The sequence below is a fragment of the Vespa crabro genome, chromosome 22 (genome assembly GCF_910589235.1).
Source record: "Vespa crabro chromosome 22, iyVesCrab1.2, whole genome shotgun sequence".
NCBI lineage: Eukaryota > Metazoa > Arthropoda > Insecta > Hymenoptera > Vespidae > Vespa > Vespa crabro.
The window spans coordinates 3,694,260-3,711,766 of NC_060976.1; the positions used below are offsets into that span (position 1 = coordinate 3,694,260).

Here is a 17,507-nt window from a genome sequence, read left to right on the forward strand (position 1 = left end):
TTTTTTTTTTTTTTTTTTTTTTTGTTATGTTCGAACTTATGGGATCAGCATCGTACTGGATCGTTACATTATGTCCATTATGTCAATGTTAAATATCCTTCTATACCCGACTGATAATCTTGCAAATGACAGGTGCAAATGAAAGACGCTTTAATCGAGGAACAAGAGCCGTTGCGCACAAAGCGTTCTCATTGAAGCGTATTCCAATTATTATCAGTTTAGACGGGAAATATGCGCATAGAAATATCTGATGCGCAAAATGACGATTTTCAGAAGGGAATGGAGAAGGCAGATACGATAGAGGACGACGCTACGAACGATAATCGTTGATCTAAAAACGACGAAATAATCCTGTGCCGTTCGTTGTAACGTTGTTTCATTCAGGAGAACAAATACGATCCGGTCCCATCATGATTATCGCTACTCAACGAGTCACTACGATCATTTTAATCCACAGACGTATATACATCAATGTATATGTCTATCCATATATATATATAAATATATATATATATATATATATATATATATATATATATTTACAGATCAATGAAATACGTTTACTGTTCGACGGATTTATGATGCTTTACAAAATTGTTTGAAATCGTTAATACGTTCATTTTGAAAGGATCAAAGGATTTCGTTGTTTATCAACTCTATGCCACTCGAGTTTTCCAAATATATAATAAGAGAATTTATCTCACTTCGGGCATGACCATTTCCTAATATCAAACCTATATGTTGTTTATCTTATACATACGTAAAGAAAACTATCGCTCGGCAATTATCCAATGTGATTCTACAACAAATTTAAAAATCATTAAGATAATCATAGAGCAATGATAATAACCAATAAGAATTTACAACGTCAAAGAGATTTACGTACAAACGAGAAAGACAAGGAAAAAAGAAATAATAATGAAAAAGTAGTGATAGTTAGTAACGAAGAAAGACAAACAAAAAAGAGGAGAAGAAAAGAAAAGAAAAAGAAAGAAAGAAAGAAAGAAAGAAAAAAGAAATGTAAGAGAAGTAAAGCCTATAAGGAATGACTCGGCGTCGTAGTGAATTAGCGGTAAGAGATAGACCGAGAAGGGAAAATTTGATGAAGGAGAATGAAGGGTGATGGAGAGAAGAAGGGAGAAGAGAGAAAGGGAGGATTGTGTCTTTAAAATTCGAAGTGAGTTAATTTGATTATCGCCATAACGGGCCGCTGTGAGAGGGTGAGGAATAATCCAGCTGTATAACGACATCGGCTTAGCTATTGCCCTCGCGTTTCCATTGCATGGGGGTATGTGGCACAAGCATGGATGGAGGGTTGCAGAAGGAGGGCCAGCTATACTGATTGGCCTCCAGCTGGGGCAGCAGTAAACATTCTCTCGCCTTCCCGTCGAGCCAACGGAGTGTTCCCCCCCCCTCTCTCACTCTCTCTCACTCTTTCTCGCTCGCTTTCTCTCTCTCTCTCTCTCTCTCCCCCGCTCTCTCTTTCTCCCTCTCTCTCGCTTTCTCTCTATCACTCTCCCTCCCACTATCTCTCTCTTTCTCTCTTGCTCGCTCGCTCGCTTTGCCTCTTTCACCCCGTACCTTCTCGATTCCACCCTTTTCCCTTCCCTTACGAGCTTAAGCCCGATTTAATGGGGTGGAAACGCGCGGCTCGATCAAGTTGTATTCAATTATCCCTCCTTTCTCTGAGCCAACGTCGTCCCGGCCATCTACAGAGTGTCTTGTAAGAAAACTCACTCTCTTTTTCTCCATTGCGTATGGGACATTTTCTGTCTGACATGAACAACATAGTTCTACATCCCTTAGAACATTTTCCACAAAATCAATTAGTTTTGATTACATCCGATTATTTAATTCTTGATCATTTTGATATGAAATAAAAATCATAAGGATTTTACTCGTAGAAATATAAATATGTACAACGCTTTAAATCGCATACCCTTTCAATAATTTTCACGTAATATTTTCGATAACTCCGTGATATTTATAAATAATCATTTTAATGGTAAATAAATTTGTTTATAAGGATAAAATTTCTAGTAATAATTGTAAATGAAGGGAATATTTTTAATTTCGTTTAATTTTTTACATACCTACCATATATACTACGCACGGACACTACCGATCCTAAATTTGTGGATGTATCCGTCGACTCTCGTGAAATTGATCGTACGAATGTGGTACGAAGTAAACAAAAAATAAAAAAAAAAGAAAAAACCACACACACACACACACACACACAAAGAAAAAAAAATCCGATTGATGAGCCGAAATAGCCCAATTAGTCCGGTTTGTTAGATAGAAGAGAAGGCAGAAACTAAAAAGGAGATAAAGAAAGAGAGAAAGAAATTCGTTAAAATGTCAACGTATAAAATAAACATGACGTGTAAAATTTACCAAAGCAACAATTTTCCGGGAATAAATCAAACTTCATCGAAGAAAGAAAAGAGCTGCGAAACATCCATTTTTATTTCGTTCTCTCGACGAAGAGACAATATTACTTGACATACATACCTACATACAACATGTAGATACGTAAATACGTATATAAATGTTGAAGTACAAAAGTATCGAGAATAAATCGTTTCACTTCAGTCTCACTCCTCTCGACGTATCCCAGGGCTCGCTTAAAATTTTCAATCGAGCACGTAAAAAAACCGTGCGAGAATAAATCGATCGTCGTGGAAACTTCGTGCAATTGTATCGCATTAACTGGCGCATTAGTAAAACGACGCGGATGAAATGAAATGAGAGAAAAAAAAAAAGAAATAGATACAAAGGGAGAGGAAGAAGTATAGGGAGAAGGAAAATCGAGAAGAGGGATTGGCCATATAGATGGTCGAACAGTAAAGAGATGGCTTCATCGGTTAGAGCTAGTCCGCAAAATTCATCGTCGTTTCAGAATTCGAAGGATTTTAGAGGGTTTCGAGAGATGCTCCCTGCTGGACTGGTAAGTCGACTTTGCGTCTGTCAGCACCATCAGCAATAACATCACACTTTGTCATGATTTCATCATCTACGGCAATTATTCGCAGCTGAACAGGGTACGCGTAGATGTACCAATTTCAACCAAATTCTCTCTCTCTCTCTCTCTCTCTCTCTCTCTGTCTGTCTTTTCTCTCCTCAAAGACACAAAACCAAGGGCGTTCCAACTCCTATTCCTTCTCCTACTCCTTCTCCTACTTCTCCTCCTACCTCCTTCGCCTCTTTGTATTTTCTCTCCTCAATTCTACGAAGTATGCTATATATCTATTGATATACCTATTCTATATACCTATCTAACCTTCATACATATACATACGTACGAAAACGCAGACAATCGCAATCATGCAATAAGTGCTACGTTCAAATACACAGGCGAATGAAACGTCCGTGTGTATAGGTGCGCATTCGGGGTGGTAACGAAAGGGGTTTGAGAGGGCCATGGAGCTCTGCAGCAACTGCGCCAAACTTCGAATTAGCGCCGGCGACGAACTTTGGGATTTACAGTACAACTGCGACCTCCGTGGGTGCCGCTACTGAAAGAATTACACCATCGTTCGAGACACACCCACGAAAAGGAGAGAAACAGAGAGAGAGAGAGAGAGAAAGACATAAAGAGAGATAGAGAGAGAGAGAGAGAGAGAAACTGGGTAATGCATGCACGTATACCATAGCAGCTACTATCCAACCCTCCATACTCTATATTAACCACTTTCCAACTAAACTCACGGCGAAAAGCTCGCCGATATCTTTGCAACTTGGACGCTTCGATGGCACCTTAAATCGAGCTTTGGAAATTCGTTAGGAAAATTGTGCAACGAAACTTTCTAAAATAATTCTGCATTTTCTTTAAATTGATCGAACAATAAAGGTACTTATGAATTATATAAATCCCCGTGGCTTTATAAAACAATAAAAATAAAAATAATTTCAATAATCTCTTTTATCAATTGACATAAGATAGATCGATATTGATGAGAGAAAAAAAAAAGAAGAAGAAACTCCCATAATCATTGTAAAATATTTATTTAATTATTTCATTGCCTAAACGATGCCTATGAAGGATAAAAATGACTTGTGGTACTTCGATTATCGTCTCATGATAAAGATCGAAAGAATGTATCGTACTTAAATGGACGAAACAAATTCGAATAAAAGACGATGAGATTTCGAAAGAAATCGAAGAAAGTAGAGGAAAGTTTGACGCTACTCGAATTACCTTGATTATCCGGATTATACAAATCCGTCACTTTAAGTTCGGATAACTCGGCGTATCCAAACAAGCCAGGATCCTTATCCGAACACGATCTTACTTGAAAACCCGGATTTGGAATGCAGATCCAAGGTAGATGCGGGAAACTAAAACAGTTTCCGTTTGGATATTTCTATTACGAAGGATCGTCCGCGCGCGATATTGTTGATCGATGATCGAGATGACTCTTGTTGTTTGAACTATAAACGTGAAAAGATTATTTATATATATATATATTCTTTTTTTATTTTAGAAAAAACAATTTTAAAATGCTTATCTTCATCGTTCTAGGGTCCCTAAGTACGATACGACAAAATTTATGAAAGATATCATATAGATATCATAATAAGTGGCATCTTATCGATTTAACCAGATTAAGAAACAATTATAAAATAATCAATCAAATCCTTTCTACTCGTATTCCTGTTGACTTTAATTTCTACGTGCTTATAGATACGCACACCCATAATACTCATTATAGCTATATCTTCAAGGCATGTGTCACCATGCACGATGTATTCTAAACGCGAGAGGATGATAAATTGCGAAATTATCGGCGATAAACGTCGATTAACTGGCAGCCGGTCATTTGCATTTTCGACGAGCACGCGTCCCGACGGCTTCGCCAAACTCTTCTCCGAACTATATTTTAGAGGCAAATTAAATAATGAAGCGTGAGAATTGACACGGAAAATATTTTCTTCGATATTTCTTTCACGAATAATACCAAGAAGCCAAAAGAATGAGGTTTACATCGAGTTATATATTTTCATTCATAGTTATTGCCAATTATTAATCTTCAATTAAACAAAAAATTAATTGTATATCAATGACATTGAAAGAATTCATTCACTAAATATTTTTAATTAATTTCTTAAAAAGCTTCTTCTATTTTTTCCTTTTTTCCTTTTTCATCTGCGACAGGACGAACAATTTTCAACAAGAAAATACTACAAGCAATTGTTCTCGAACGAAAGAATGAGAATTGATATATGTTTAGAAATAGTATACACTATTTATGTCGGGGAAAGGTAGGAGAGTTTGTTTTAAGTGAACATCGAAGGATATAGACGTATCTACGAGGGTAGACTCTTAACCTAGGGTGTTTGGAATTAGCGGTAACGTTGTGGAAGTTAGAGATCGGGTCAGCCGCTAAGAGAACTTTGGCTGCTGTCCGGAGCTTAATTCGCGAAGGCAGCCAGTTCGACCATGAAGACGTCTCATCGGCAGCTTATCGAACTTGGACAACTACGCTTCGATTCTCTGCCATGGAGCATCCAAAGATAAACGTTTGATTCTCGCCAAAATCGGCACCCGTCTCTTCAGCTTACCCTATTGTATATGTTTTGATAAAACTAAAAATAAAAGTTTTGATAAAACCAATAATAAATATTTACTCATTTATCTTCCTTTGAAGATAAACCTATGTTTTCATTAAAGATTTTCATCAGTGAAATGAATGAATAATATAAATATGATTGTTATATAATATTTATTAATTTAAAATAATAATTTTAATAAGTTTACATTTGGCATTCAATGTAATGCCAAATAAAACCGACTTACTTTGGCATCGAAAAATCGTTTCATAATTTTACTTCTGTGGAAAAAAAGAAATATGATTTGTATTATATCATGTCGTGACGACGAGCACGGACAATGAATTACATAGGAACAAGGAATTGAAAGTAATTGCACGAAGGAAATAAGGTTTACCTCCGCATTCTATTCCTATCCGAATGCAATGGCAGAAGGAAGATCGATAACGAGCGAAGACGTACGATCGATTATTAAACGATACGATAATAAATGATTAATTGAACTTGCAATTTTTATATAATATAATCCATAAAAGTATTGTTGATTTTGAACGTCATTCAAAGATTATTATTCATAGTTAAATGATAAGAATGCGAACTGACAGAATAATATGACTGACAAAATTTTTTAATTTTAAAGAAAAAATATATCAATTAAAATTTATTATAGACCATTAAGCTTTTTTTGTCTTTCAAATGTCAAATAATTTAAAATGAACGTATACCTAACGAATCGCAATTAATTGATTCACAATGCATAATATAGAATATGCATTGAGATTAAGTCTTAAACGCAAAGCAGCGGTTTCGCGCGATAAACCTGAGCGATAACCTATAGAGATGTAATTTATGACCTCGCCTTTAGACCGTTTCCAGTCTGTTTAACTAGATTTCTCTGTCATATAAATCGCGCTCTCGCTATTCCGTAACCACGCTCGGATAATCTCTGAACCGAGCGGACTAACTCAAACGTTATCTTCGATTTCATAACGAAATGTAACATTGATCTACGATTTGTAAGCTCAATTAAAAAACTAGACAGATAAGAGGGTGAAAAACAAATTCAAAATTTATATAATTTAAGTAGAAATTCAGTCACCGGATGTAGCGACTTTAAACGTTTCTAGTATGTGCGATTGTGTTTCCTGGCATACTTATGTAGGTATTCCGTAGCTTTAAGGATCGCGAAACGAGTTAAGCCGAGGTAAGCTTGCTCGGAAGCGAGAATGTGATCTTCTCAGGCTGGCGTATAGCTACTTCATACCAAAAGTATTCGGCATATTCTACCCTGAAGTATGCCACCGGTATCAGAGGTTTGTGGACTGTAACAAAGCAAGCCCTACGGGCATCGAATCTATGTTAAAGCCTTGGCATTCACAGCGAAAACGCGTCACGGCGAGACGGAGAGAACTCGCTGTTTCTTCCGATAATTCTCCCTAATCTTTCTAATAACAATAATAATAATAACAATAATAATAATAATAATAATAATAATAATAATAATAATAATAATAATAATAAATATTCTATATTTAATACGTTTGGAGAGAAAATTTTTATTAATAAATATAATTCTAACTATAACAAATATATTCGATATCATAAAAAATATCATGTGTAATTAAATGGATGACGTAATGGGTTACGTAAAAAATTATTTTACCCGGAACTATAAAAAAGCAATGGCATAATTAAATAAAATTAGTGATAACGGTATATTTTAAAGCGACCGATAACATTTTATCATCAATCACATAAATTTTAATTTTCTTTTAGCGGAATTACTTTTTAGTATATTTCGAACGTTCGAACTAAAATGTTTCTCAGAATATTAACGACAATCGATGTCATGTGAAAAATTTACGAAAGAAGCACGTAAAGCGAGAAAATCCTGAAAATAAGGTAATTCTCTTTGTTCCAATTCATCCTTCCATTTTATATTTAACACGTTACTATTGACAAATTAATTTTGAATTACAATAGAAACATCCGATTTATCTCTAACAAATTTTAATTTATATCTCGTCGATGATTGCTTGTCGATCGAAATATTAAAAATTCTATCCTTATTTATTGGTCAATCCAATTGTTAAATATCCCCGATAATAAGCAATAATAAATTCATGGAAAAAGTCATATGACTAAATACAATTTAGTCAATCGAAATACAAGATCTGTTATCCGTAGATTTTTCTTCTACGGCATGAAAAATAAAGGAAAAAGGAAAAATATTAAAATAGAAGAATTAATAAAGAGAGAAGTGTAAAGAAGAAAGAAAGAAAAAAAAAAAAAGAACAGAAAAAAGGGATATAGGAAAAAGCATTGACAGAATTTGCGAACAATTCTCAGATTATCGTAGAAGTCGTAGTTTCGTTCCTGAAATAGTCCGAGGACCACTGTCCGTGGCATCGAACATTGTGCTGGTACACGCGTAAATACAATAAAGGATAGAGGAGACCGTACCTGCATGCTTTTTACACATATACTCAAATATATATAGACACTTACATACATACCTAACTACCTACCTACCTATCTACATACATATCTACACGGACAAGTACTTACTTGCTTGTACCCATACTAGGAAGAAATGTACACATAGCAGGAACGATGACAGCGGTGCGGTAAGCCGTGGCATCCCTCCTTTACGGGGGCAAAACAATTTCTCTGCATACTTTAGCCGACAACAACCCCTCTCTGCCATTCGCACCACGCGTACAATGCAACAGCCGTTTCTGGTGCTCGCGCTAGTACGCGCCCCTTACCTCCTCCACTTTGTCGCCTCATGTGTACGGTAATATATACGCTTTCTCATTCTCTTTCTCTATCTCTTTATTCGAATGTGTGTGCTCTTTTCTACGTTGCTTTTTATGATATACATATATGTATAGGTGTAGGTACGAAATCTCTTTCTCCGATTTATGCATTCATCCATTCGTTCTATTCTCTTCTTTCTCTCTCTCTCTCTCTCTCTCTCTCTCTCTCTCTCTCTCTCCCTATCTCTCTCCTATCTTTCGTTTCTTCTCTTTCTCTCAGGAGACTATACGCTCGATAGGACAATTGCATCGCTTTACACAGCATTCGCTCATTGTCTCCCCTCCATCGAATCTTCTTTCACCAATTTCCCTTCCTTCCCTATCCCATTTCCTCCTCTTAGCTCATCACATCGCCACGCTTTCTCGTACAGCACGGACTTCATTAATATTCGGCTTAATTACTCCGTTACCGAAGAGGTACGTTGTTTAAAAGGGACACGAAGTATGGATCGCACTAGCGATTATGAGAATTGCATTTGATGAGGATTAATTCGTTCGTTTTGTTCGTGAAAATGCTAAAGTAATTTATGACCTGAATTATTACCAAGGCTATTTTAAGCGTATGGAGTCATCGGTCGATTTATTATTTGGATTATTAATGAGTTAAAAAAGAAGTATATCATAGTTAAAGCATCGTAACAGAATATATATATACATATATATTATAGTTCAGTTATTCGTTAAATTTATGACGAAGGTATGTCGAACTCGATGAATTTTCCTTTCAACCTCTTCTATTTCCACCTTCTCTTCATTATCCTATTTCTCAGTCTACCTTGCTAGGTAGGTCGTTCCCTCTTCATCTCCCGTTACTGACAATCCTACGTACCTAGTAATAACGTCAAGAATCTAATTACCGAATCACAAAACGTCGTGCAGGAACAGGCGGCTTAAAAAAGTCACTTAATGCTTGATGGCACGAGAATGGTAACGCATAATATAATACTAATGTGCCTTCAGCGAAGGGAGCTTCGTATAATACTATTACAGAATTCTGAGTGACAGATATTCTACTATTTCAACCAGAATGCACTGGCTCCGTTGCTTTGTGACTTGTTACAGTTTCGGCCACACGTCATTCCTTTGAAAAAAAAAATGCGTTATCTGACAAGGCAAGAGCCTGCATATTTTTCTTTCTCTTTTCAAGTGTACTCGTTCCCTGCTAATTCTATTCCACTTTGTTTTATTTATTTTCCTTAAAGAATAAAAGAATGTAATTCTAATATTCACGAAATTAACTTACTTTATTCAAAGAAAGAAAAAAAGAAAAAACAAAACGAAAGAACAATGGTGCATCTCCCGATAGTAAAACTCTCTCTCTCTCTCTCTCTCTCTCTCTCTTTCTAATAAATCGCATTATCGTTGACAAATAAAATATGACAAAGGATCTGATTAAAAAGCGGATGATTCTTAAATTCATTCGTTTAAAGTATATAATAGAATTAGAATAGAGTTTTTATATCTCTTCTTTTTTAATTAGCATCTTTACTATCCCACAATATTTTCGTTTTAAATAAAAAACGCGGATTTATATTTTATAGAGCCTTAATCATTTTGAAACTATATACTTGTAATTCTCCTTGATGGTCACCGACGATAAGCATATAACTTTAATACGATTTTTCCTTGATGAAGATTCGCACATTCCACGAGCGAGTTGCATTACCGTTGAAGAAAATTTACGAAGGCTGAACGAAATTAAACAGAAGTTGTAAGAACTAGGTGAGAAATAAAATAGATAAACAGTCTCGGCGAATAATGATAAGAATGAGAAAAAGAGAGAGAGAGAAGAAGAAAAAAAGAAAAGAAAAACAACCTAAGAATGCTTTAAATTCAAGTTATAGAGATTTTTAAATAAAACAAATTTACATTAAATTTTTTATCAATTACAAAAGCTTAAATATATTTGACCGGTAGTTTTTGATCCGTAATAATCCTGAATGTGGTTATGTTGAAATAATGATGCTGACGAATTTCTGCGTTAGCGAAAATATAGAATTGCGTTTATTGAGAAAGGTAGGAAAAGCTCGGACGGAAATGTGAAAACTGACGAGTACGAGAAAATCATACGACCCGTTTCTCGAAACATTCTGCCAATTATCGTAACTAGGATCATTATACGATCCTTTGTATCGTTAAATACAATACATCTAATCACACTGGTATCATTTAATAATATGTTAGCATTAATTATATTACATTCTTCGTATTGTAATAAGATATTCGTTTTTAATATTCCATCAAAAATTCATTTATCTAATTTTGTTTAAATTATCGAATAAATTGGAAACCATGCGACGATTCTTTATCATTCAAGTACGATTGATAAATAAAAATACGTGATATTTTCCTCGTAGTTGTAAGTAAGTAAATATCTTTAGATAAGAGTACAAGCTAAACAGAAAGAGAGAGAAAGAGAAAGGAGAATAGATTGAAAGGAGAATTAAAGCACTCGCTAAGGTAGGAATTTCCTAAACAATACCAATCGGCGAGGTAACGTTCGTCCACGCTTGAAAAAGCATCGCCGAGGGCGACGTCGTCGGTGTTATTTATTGCTCGGGCCGATGAGTGTCATTTAAAATTTCGATATAAATTAATTTAAGGGGCAAAGGGGTTTCCACGAGCTTGAGAAAGAAAAAGAGAGAGAGAGAGAGAGAAAGAGAAAGAGGGAGAAGGTTGGAGTGGGACGGGACGTAATGGCTCGGAAAATGAAGTTCTTGTAGCCTGCCGAGAGAGAATCTCGCCTCCCTTTCCTACCTTCTTTCACTCTCATCCTCCGAACCTTTCGCCCTCTTCCTCCGGTAAACCACCCCCTCTCTCTATCTCTCTCTCTCTCTCTCTCTCTCTCTTTCTCCCGTTTAGCCCCTTCGCTTCCAACCTTCAACTCACTTCCCCTTCTCCTTGATACCTCGAAAAGCCCCTCACTCCGAAGCCCCACCTTCGTTTCCATCTCCACCTCGGCGACTTCTCCGTCGCTCCTCACGCAGAAACTCAACATAGCCTGCTGAAATATCCTTTCACCCTTCTCTCTCTCTCTCTCTCTCTCTCTCTCTCTCTCTCTCTCTCTCTCTCTCTCTATTTCATTCCCTCTTTCACTCTTCCATCCACGCCCAGGCACTCCGCTTTCGCCATTATCTTAAGTAAACAGACTACCTGCGCGCTCGAGAATTCCAGATAAAGTCACATGTTATCAAAATTTTGAACCTCTCTCTCTCTCTCTCTCTCTCTCTCTCTCTCTCCCTCTCTCTCCTTTTCATATCATCGAAGCATCCTTTATAAAGAGAGAGAGAGAGAGAGAGGCTATCGTTAATTCCATTAAGTCGTAGCCGCGCATTAATACGCAACGAAGAAGAGAAGTTACGAAATCGCTCGATTCTACGAACGCGGATGATGATACCAATGGAGGAAGTAGATCGTCCCAGCTGTGGGTCTGACGGATATGCCTGAAGGCTCTGAGATATAGCTCAGAATCTGTTCTGGAAACGATTAAGAGACAAGCGCGCACGGTCGGTACTTACTTCTCTTTCGTATGAGTAATTAACTAAACAACGAGTGCGAGTCTCATTTATCTACTTTTCCCAATATATGACAAATCATTCTTTTCTTTATCTCCCTTTCGTTCTTTTAACAGAACACTTCACAAAGTCAATTTAATAGACTTTTATTAACAATATGACACAAGTTAAATAGGATAACTGAATTCGGTTAATATAAGATTAATTACGAATGAATACGTTAATTAAATGTAATAAGTTCGATAGAAGTGACAATGGAAATCACTCCACAATAGTGTCCAATTAATTTTCCCGGTGCTACCGCACGGTCTCACAGTATATTTCATAATACGCATTGTCTATCGCGATGGCGAGGAAAAGGTCTAAAACGACTGTTACAAATAGTCTTTATATCCCACTGCGAAAAAAAAGAAAAGAGACAGCGTTTAAACTCTTTCACCAGAATACGAGTAATGGTTCGGCGAGACTTTTATCATTTATGCAGAGACAAAATCCAACTGCGAAGCTGAAAGGTACCGTGGAAGCTTTATATAAAAAGGAGCCCTGTCTCCTCTCCCTCCCTTCCTCCCGCCCTCTCTCTCTCTCTCTCTCTCTCTAGTTCTACGACTAAAGCCGAGAGTCTGACACCTTCTCAACCCCATCCACTTCTCTTCATCCTCTCTTCACCCTCCCTTACACCAACACAGTCAGCCAGCTCGGTCGCTCGGTCTATTCGGTCATAAGTATTCCAGGGGTGTCTAGGCACGCCGCATGAAACCAAGAATCGCCGGTATGCGATTCGCGTGTCCCAGTATGGCTGGCTACAATCAGAGTGGCACGCGGCTTCATCCCCGGACGATTCTGGTCAACCCTTCCATCCGTACAGGGCTACTTCCGCGTACACGTCGAGACTAGAAGCCAACCCCAGAAGAGTGAATCTCCAGCACTTCAGTGATTCCCTCCAATGCATTCTCACCCCTTTCTCCCTTTCCTTCCTTCCTTCCTTCCTTCCTTCCTTCCTTCCTTCCTTCCTTCCTACCTGTCTGGCTACATCGTGAGGACATCCACGCGGATGTTCGTCTCGGATAACCCTGGAACACTATGATATACATTCTATCAGTTACAATCCAACATGGAAGACCCAATCGTGTTCATGAAATTCCATGAAGATTCTGATCGGTTAAGTACTTATATAATGTACTTGAAAATATATTTTCTCATTTATTTATGACCGTTTGTACCAACTTCTAGAGGGATAAGAATTTAGGAAAAATCGACACTTTGCCCTGAATCTATAGAAATCAATTGATACTATTCATTGCATTGAATCACGAATCATAAAATTCAATTGGTTTCAGATTTATCCTCATCGTGTAAAGATTAGTCTTGCCATGTATGGTGATTGATACGTTATAATGTAAAACCAATTTTATACATTGATTTAAATATACATGTATTTATATATGTACGTGCATTGTATATGTATGTGTCAGCATGAAACGTGCATTTTCAAATCGGATTGAAGGAAGCATTCAAGTTTCCTCTGTCTTAAAATTCTCGAACGAAATTATAACGTTTTAATGACTTCTAGAAATGTGTTGTTACATGTCTTATCAGTAATAGCATCGTTACTCACTAATGTCTTTAATTATTCAGATAAATGCCAATAGATCTGAAGGCATTGTTAGATTCTATAGGCTGCGCATGATGGATTTGATCCTTTGAAACAATTGCTCTCTGTAATCTTGTTGAACATTGTTCTACCGTAGTATATAAGAATTCTTGAATATTGTTTTCCGCGATCTTCTTAAGAATATCTCGACTTTTATCTCGAGATAAAAGACTTTTACAAAATTCATCTTCAATTCAATTCTTCAAGAATGTTATAGCTTTTTAAGTTTTGAAAGAAATTCCAACTCGTAATAATTATTAAACTAAAGATTTAAAAAAAGATTCTATTGGCATTATTAAAGAATCGATTCGATATGACATAAAAAAAAAAAAAAAAAAATATTATTAATATTTTCTTTCTTAGAGGCGGAAAATTATCGTTTAAAGCCGAAAATAATTATGCGAATTTTGATAGATATTCTGAAAATCAAACTGATTCATTTATTTGACCGAACTTCAGTATATACAAACAGCTGTGGAAACGTTATCACAAGGTTATTACTGTCATTAGTATCGATTAACCAACATATAGAGTTTGTATGCGAACCCATCTGATAGTGACAGTGTTATTACTAAGCTACAATTTTGAAAACTATGTGATAATGATTACATTACGTCTATTTAAATGCTTTCACAAATGATTCGGAGCTTTTATTAACTCCACGATATTAAACTGTTTAATTAATTGTTGCAGGTTTACGATAATTCGAAAAAAATGTCTAAGACAGGGAGAATAATCAAAGGCCCACCCGCCAATAAGGTAGTGCTAGAGTGTTCAGTAGGACAATTTTTCTTAGAACATTTGCGAAAATATTCTAATCGTATTTTTGAGGTATGTAAGAAAATTTTATTAATTAATTGGATGGATGAGCCTTAAAGAATTTTGTATTTAAATTCAATTCTTACAGATTGACGCTGAAACTGGACAATTTCAAACGAATAAGGAAATATTGGAAAGAAGCGTCCAACTCGCTGAGATTTTAAAAAGGCGCAATATTAAATTGGAAGACAAGATATCTATTGCTGCGGAAAATCATCGCAATTGGTTTGTGGCAGCATTGGCAGGCATATATGTTGGAGCAGTGATAGCACCTTTTAATCCTTCGTATACAGAACGTTCGCAACAAATTTCTTATGGCGATATCATTTTTTTTTTTTTAACAATGATTATTATTTTTACACATTCGGATTAATATCGGTATAATGTTTTATTTAGTCGAGATGAAACACGTGCTAAACATTTCGAAGCCGCGAATTATCTTCGTATCTCGAAAAACTGAAAAGCTACTAAGTAAAATAGTAGTTGATCTATCTTGGCGGATGGAATTGATTGAATTAGACGATGAAGCACTTACGAGTAACGTGCCTACGCTAAAAAGTTTGTTGGAAACGATAGACTATTACACAGACCCTTATCGATATATTCCTATTGATATCGGTGATAATAAGGAACGGCCAATATTAATTTTATGCTCAAGCGGTACTACGGGTTTGCCAAAAGGAGTAGAGCTGTCTCATCAGAATCTGTTAAACTTCACGCATAATATATGGTAAATATTTATTATAGGCGAATAAAGCAAAAGAAAATTACAAAAGGAATAATTTAAAATGATCATTGTTAATTTCAGTAAATCCAATTATCTAGACATAACGCAAGATGAAAGGATATTAACGTTTCTCCCGTTGTATCACGGTTATGGCTTCGGTATAATATCAATTGTAACATTAACTGGATCAACGCTAGTCCGAATTACCAACTTCTCAGTGGAACTTTTCTTCACTTCGATTCAAAGATATCGCATCACTTTTCTACCTGTCGTGCCGTCGGTGCTGATTATTCTCGCAAAACACCCGGCCGTTCCTAGCTACGATTTTCGAAGCGTGAAGAAAGTCCTGTGTGGAGCAGCGCCATTACCAAAGGAGGTAAGTTACGTTTCCCGAGTAACTCGCATTAGGTCCGTTAAGTTATCGATACGAAAAATAAAATAAAAAGGAAGTGAGAAAGAGAGAGCGAGAGAGAGAGAGAGGAATAGGAAAAGGGAGGGAACGTGAGTGCTAAGTGCCAAAGTCGGTCTTTTACTTTGCTCCACGAAGGGGGTCGAAGTCGAGATGCGGAAAAGTGAACAAAGAACACCGTTTCTCGTTTTCACGAGCAAAAAGGAGGAAATAAAATGGCACCAATGGGAAAAGACGTTTACCGTGTTTCACGATTACATCTGTAGATTGATCGTATATTCCTATATCTAACATTTCTTAATTTCTAGTAAAATTTTTTTTATACAATCTCGCCTCTAAACTCTTTATAATAATATTATCAATTTATGGTAGGTAATATGGATATATGTAAATCTGTGCTAAATCGCGACGTATCCTATGTAATTATAATATTTTCTTTTTTTTCTTTAATTCAATTTACGTACAATTAGTACAAAAAATGATTATAAAATATTTTATAAATTTGAGCTAATTTTAAGATATCCTAAAAAGTTCTTTTTAATATGATGCATACTCTATCTTGATATATTTTTAGTTGCTATTGGAGGCAAAGAAACGACTAAACCTAAAGTCTATTACTAATGCTTATGGCATGACAGAGCTTTCGTTAGTGATCGGCTTTAGCGACAAGTCCGGTGAGAACGACAATGCTATCAGTAACCTTATGCCCGGTATACAATGTAAGGTAATCAATCCCGAGACATTCGAGACTTTAGGACCGATGCAACCGGGAGAATTGTGCATCAAAGGCGAACATATCCTAATGTTGGGATACTACGGTAATCGCAAAGCGACCGATGAAACAATCGATAATGATGGTTGGCTTCATACGGGTGACGTCTGTCTTTACGACGAGACTGGCAAGTTGTTCATCGTCGATCGACTAAAGGAGCTCATTAAGTACAAAGGTTATCAGGTCTCACCGGTCGAAATCGAAGTTCTCCTACTTTCTCATCCTGCTGTTAAGGATGTTGCTGTCGCTAGTAAACTTGACGAAAATTCTGGCGAACTACCAATGGCTTTCATCGTGAAGCAGCCTAATACGAAAGTAACCGCTCAAGAAATTGCAGACTACGTTAAAAGTACGTTCGCCATTTTTTTCTACGATTGTTATTTCGTTAATTGTCTTTTTAATTTATATTATTGAAATAAAAAAAAATTAATTATTCCTGCTTATCTTATAAGTATTCTATAGGATCGATATAATTTTTATTATCTAACGATAAATTATCGTATTGTCCTATTTCTCTTAAGTCTTCTTCATTCGTCTTGATTGAATTATTAAATATAATTTACAGGACAAATGTCACCGCAAAAGTGGCTGAGAGGTGGCGTACGTTTTATCGATGCCATCCCTAGGAATTCGACTGGAAAGGTCATGCGGCGCGAACTTCGAAGATTGGCGTCCAATTTGTAAGGACTAAATTTCGCCGTGGGAAATATTCTCTTTTCTATTCGACCTTTTTATAATCTCAAATTTACTTCCTATGTTATTTGCATATTTCAACTATTTTGAATATAAAAAATGCAATAATCACCAATGATAATGTTACAGTTTCGTACATACATGCGAAATAAAATGGAGATACCTGTTGCATCGTTCGACGCAAATACGTCACTCAAAATGCAATTTTATATATATATATACCATAAACATACTACAATATTATTAGGTCTATGTTTATAATCTATACCTGATTAACATGTTAGAGGGAGACATGATCATGAATGTTATTAACTCGGAAAAAAGATTGCTTGCTTGAAGTTAATTGAAGAAAGAGATAATTTGGTATGGATATTATTGATTCGAAGAGACCATAATGAGATATGCAACAATATCCAATTACACGTTATCTCTTTCAGATAAAGAAAATGAATATATAATTTACCTACTCCGTAGTTAGATTCAACGTAATATCTGAATATATATTATATGAAAAATAAATATATTCGATGTTAAGACAAAAATTTGTAT

At 36.0% G+C, this 17,507-nt stretch overlaps 1 protein-coding gene across 4 annotated transcripts in view; it reads left to right on the top strand.

Moving 5' to 3' along the window:
- The window catches only part of LOC124431794 (4-coumarate--CoA ligase 1-like), a 133,761-nt gene extending 116,261 nt beyond the window's left edge, over nt 1–17,500 (top strand). For 2 of the 4 annotated variants that reach the window (XM_046980078.1, XM_046980077.1), the window contains exons 2-7: nt 14,232–14,369; nt 14,446–14,653; nt 14,754–15,087; nt 15,166–15,460; nt 16,068–16,614; nt 16,831–17,500. In XM_046980078.1, the coding sequence (XP_046836034.1) occupies nt 14,253–14,369; nt 14,446–14,653; nt 14,754–15,087; nt 15,166–15,460; nt 16,068–16,614; nt 16,831–16,949 (1,620 nt within the window). In that variant the 5' untranslated portion in view covers nt 14,232–14,252 and the 3' untranslated portion in view covers nt 16,950–17,500. Of the gene's footprint in view, nt 1–7,333; nt 7,456–11,712; nt 11,879–14,231; nt 14,370–14,445; nt 14,654–14,753; nt 15,088–15,165; nt 15,461–16,067; nt 16,615–16,830 lie in introns of those variants that run through there. The other 2 variants (XM_046980079.1, XM_046980080.1) reach the window with 2 other exon arrangements.
- Nucleotides 17,501–17,507: the final 7 nt, after the last annotated feature.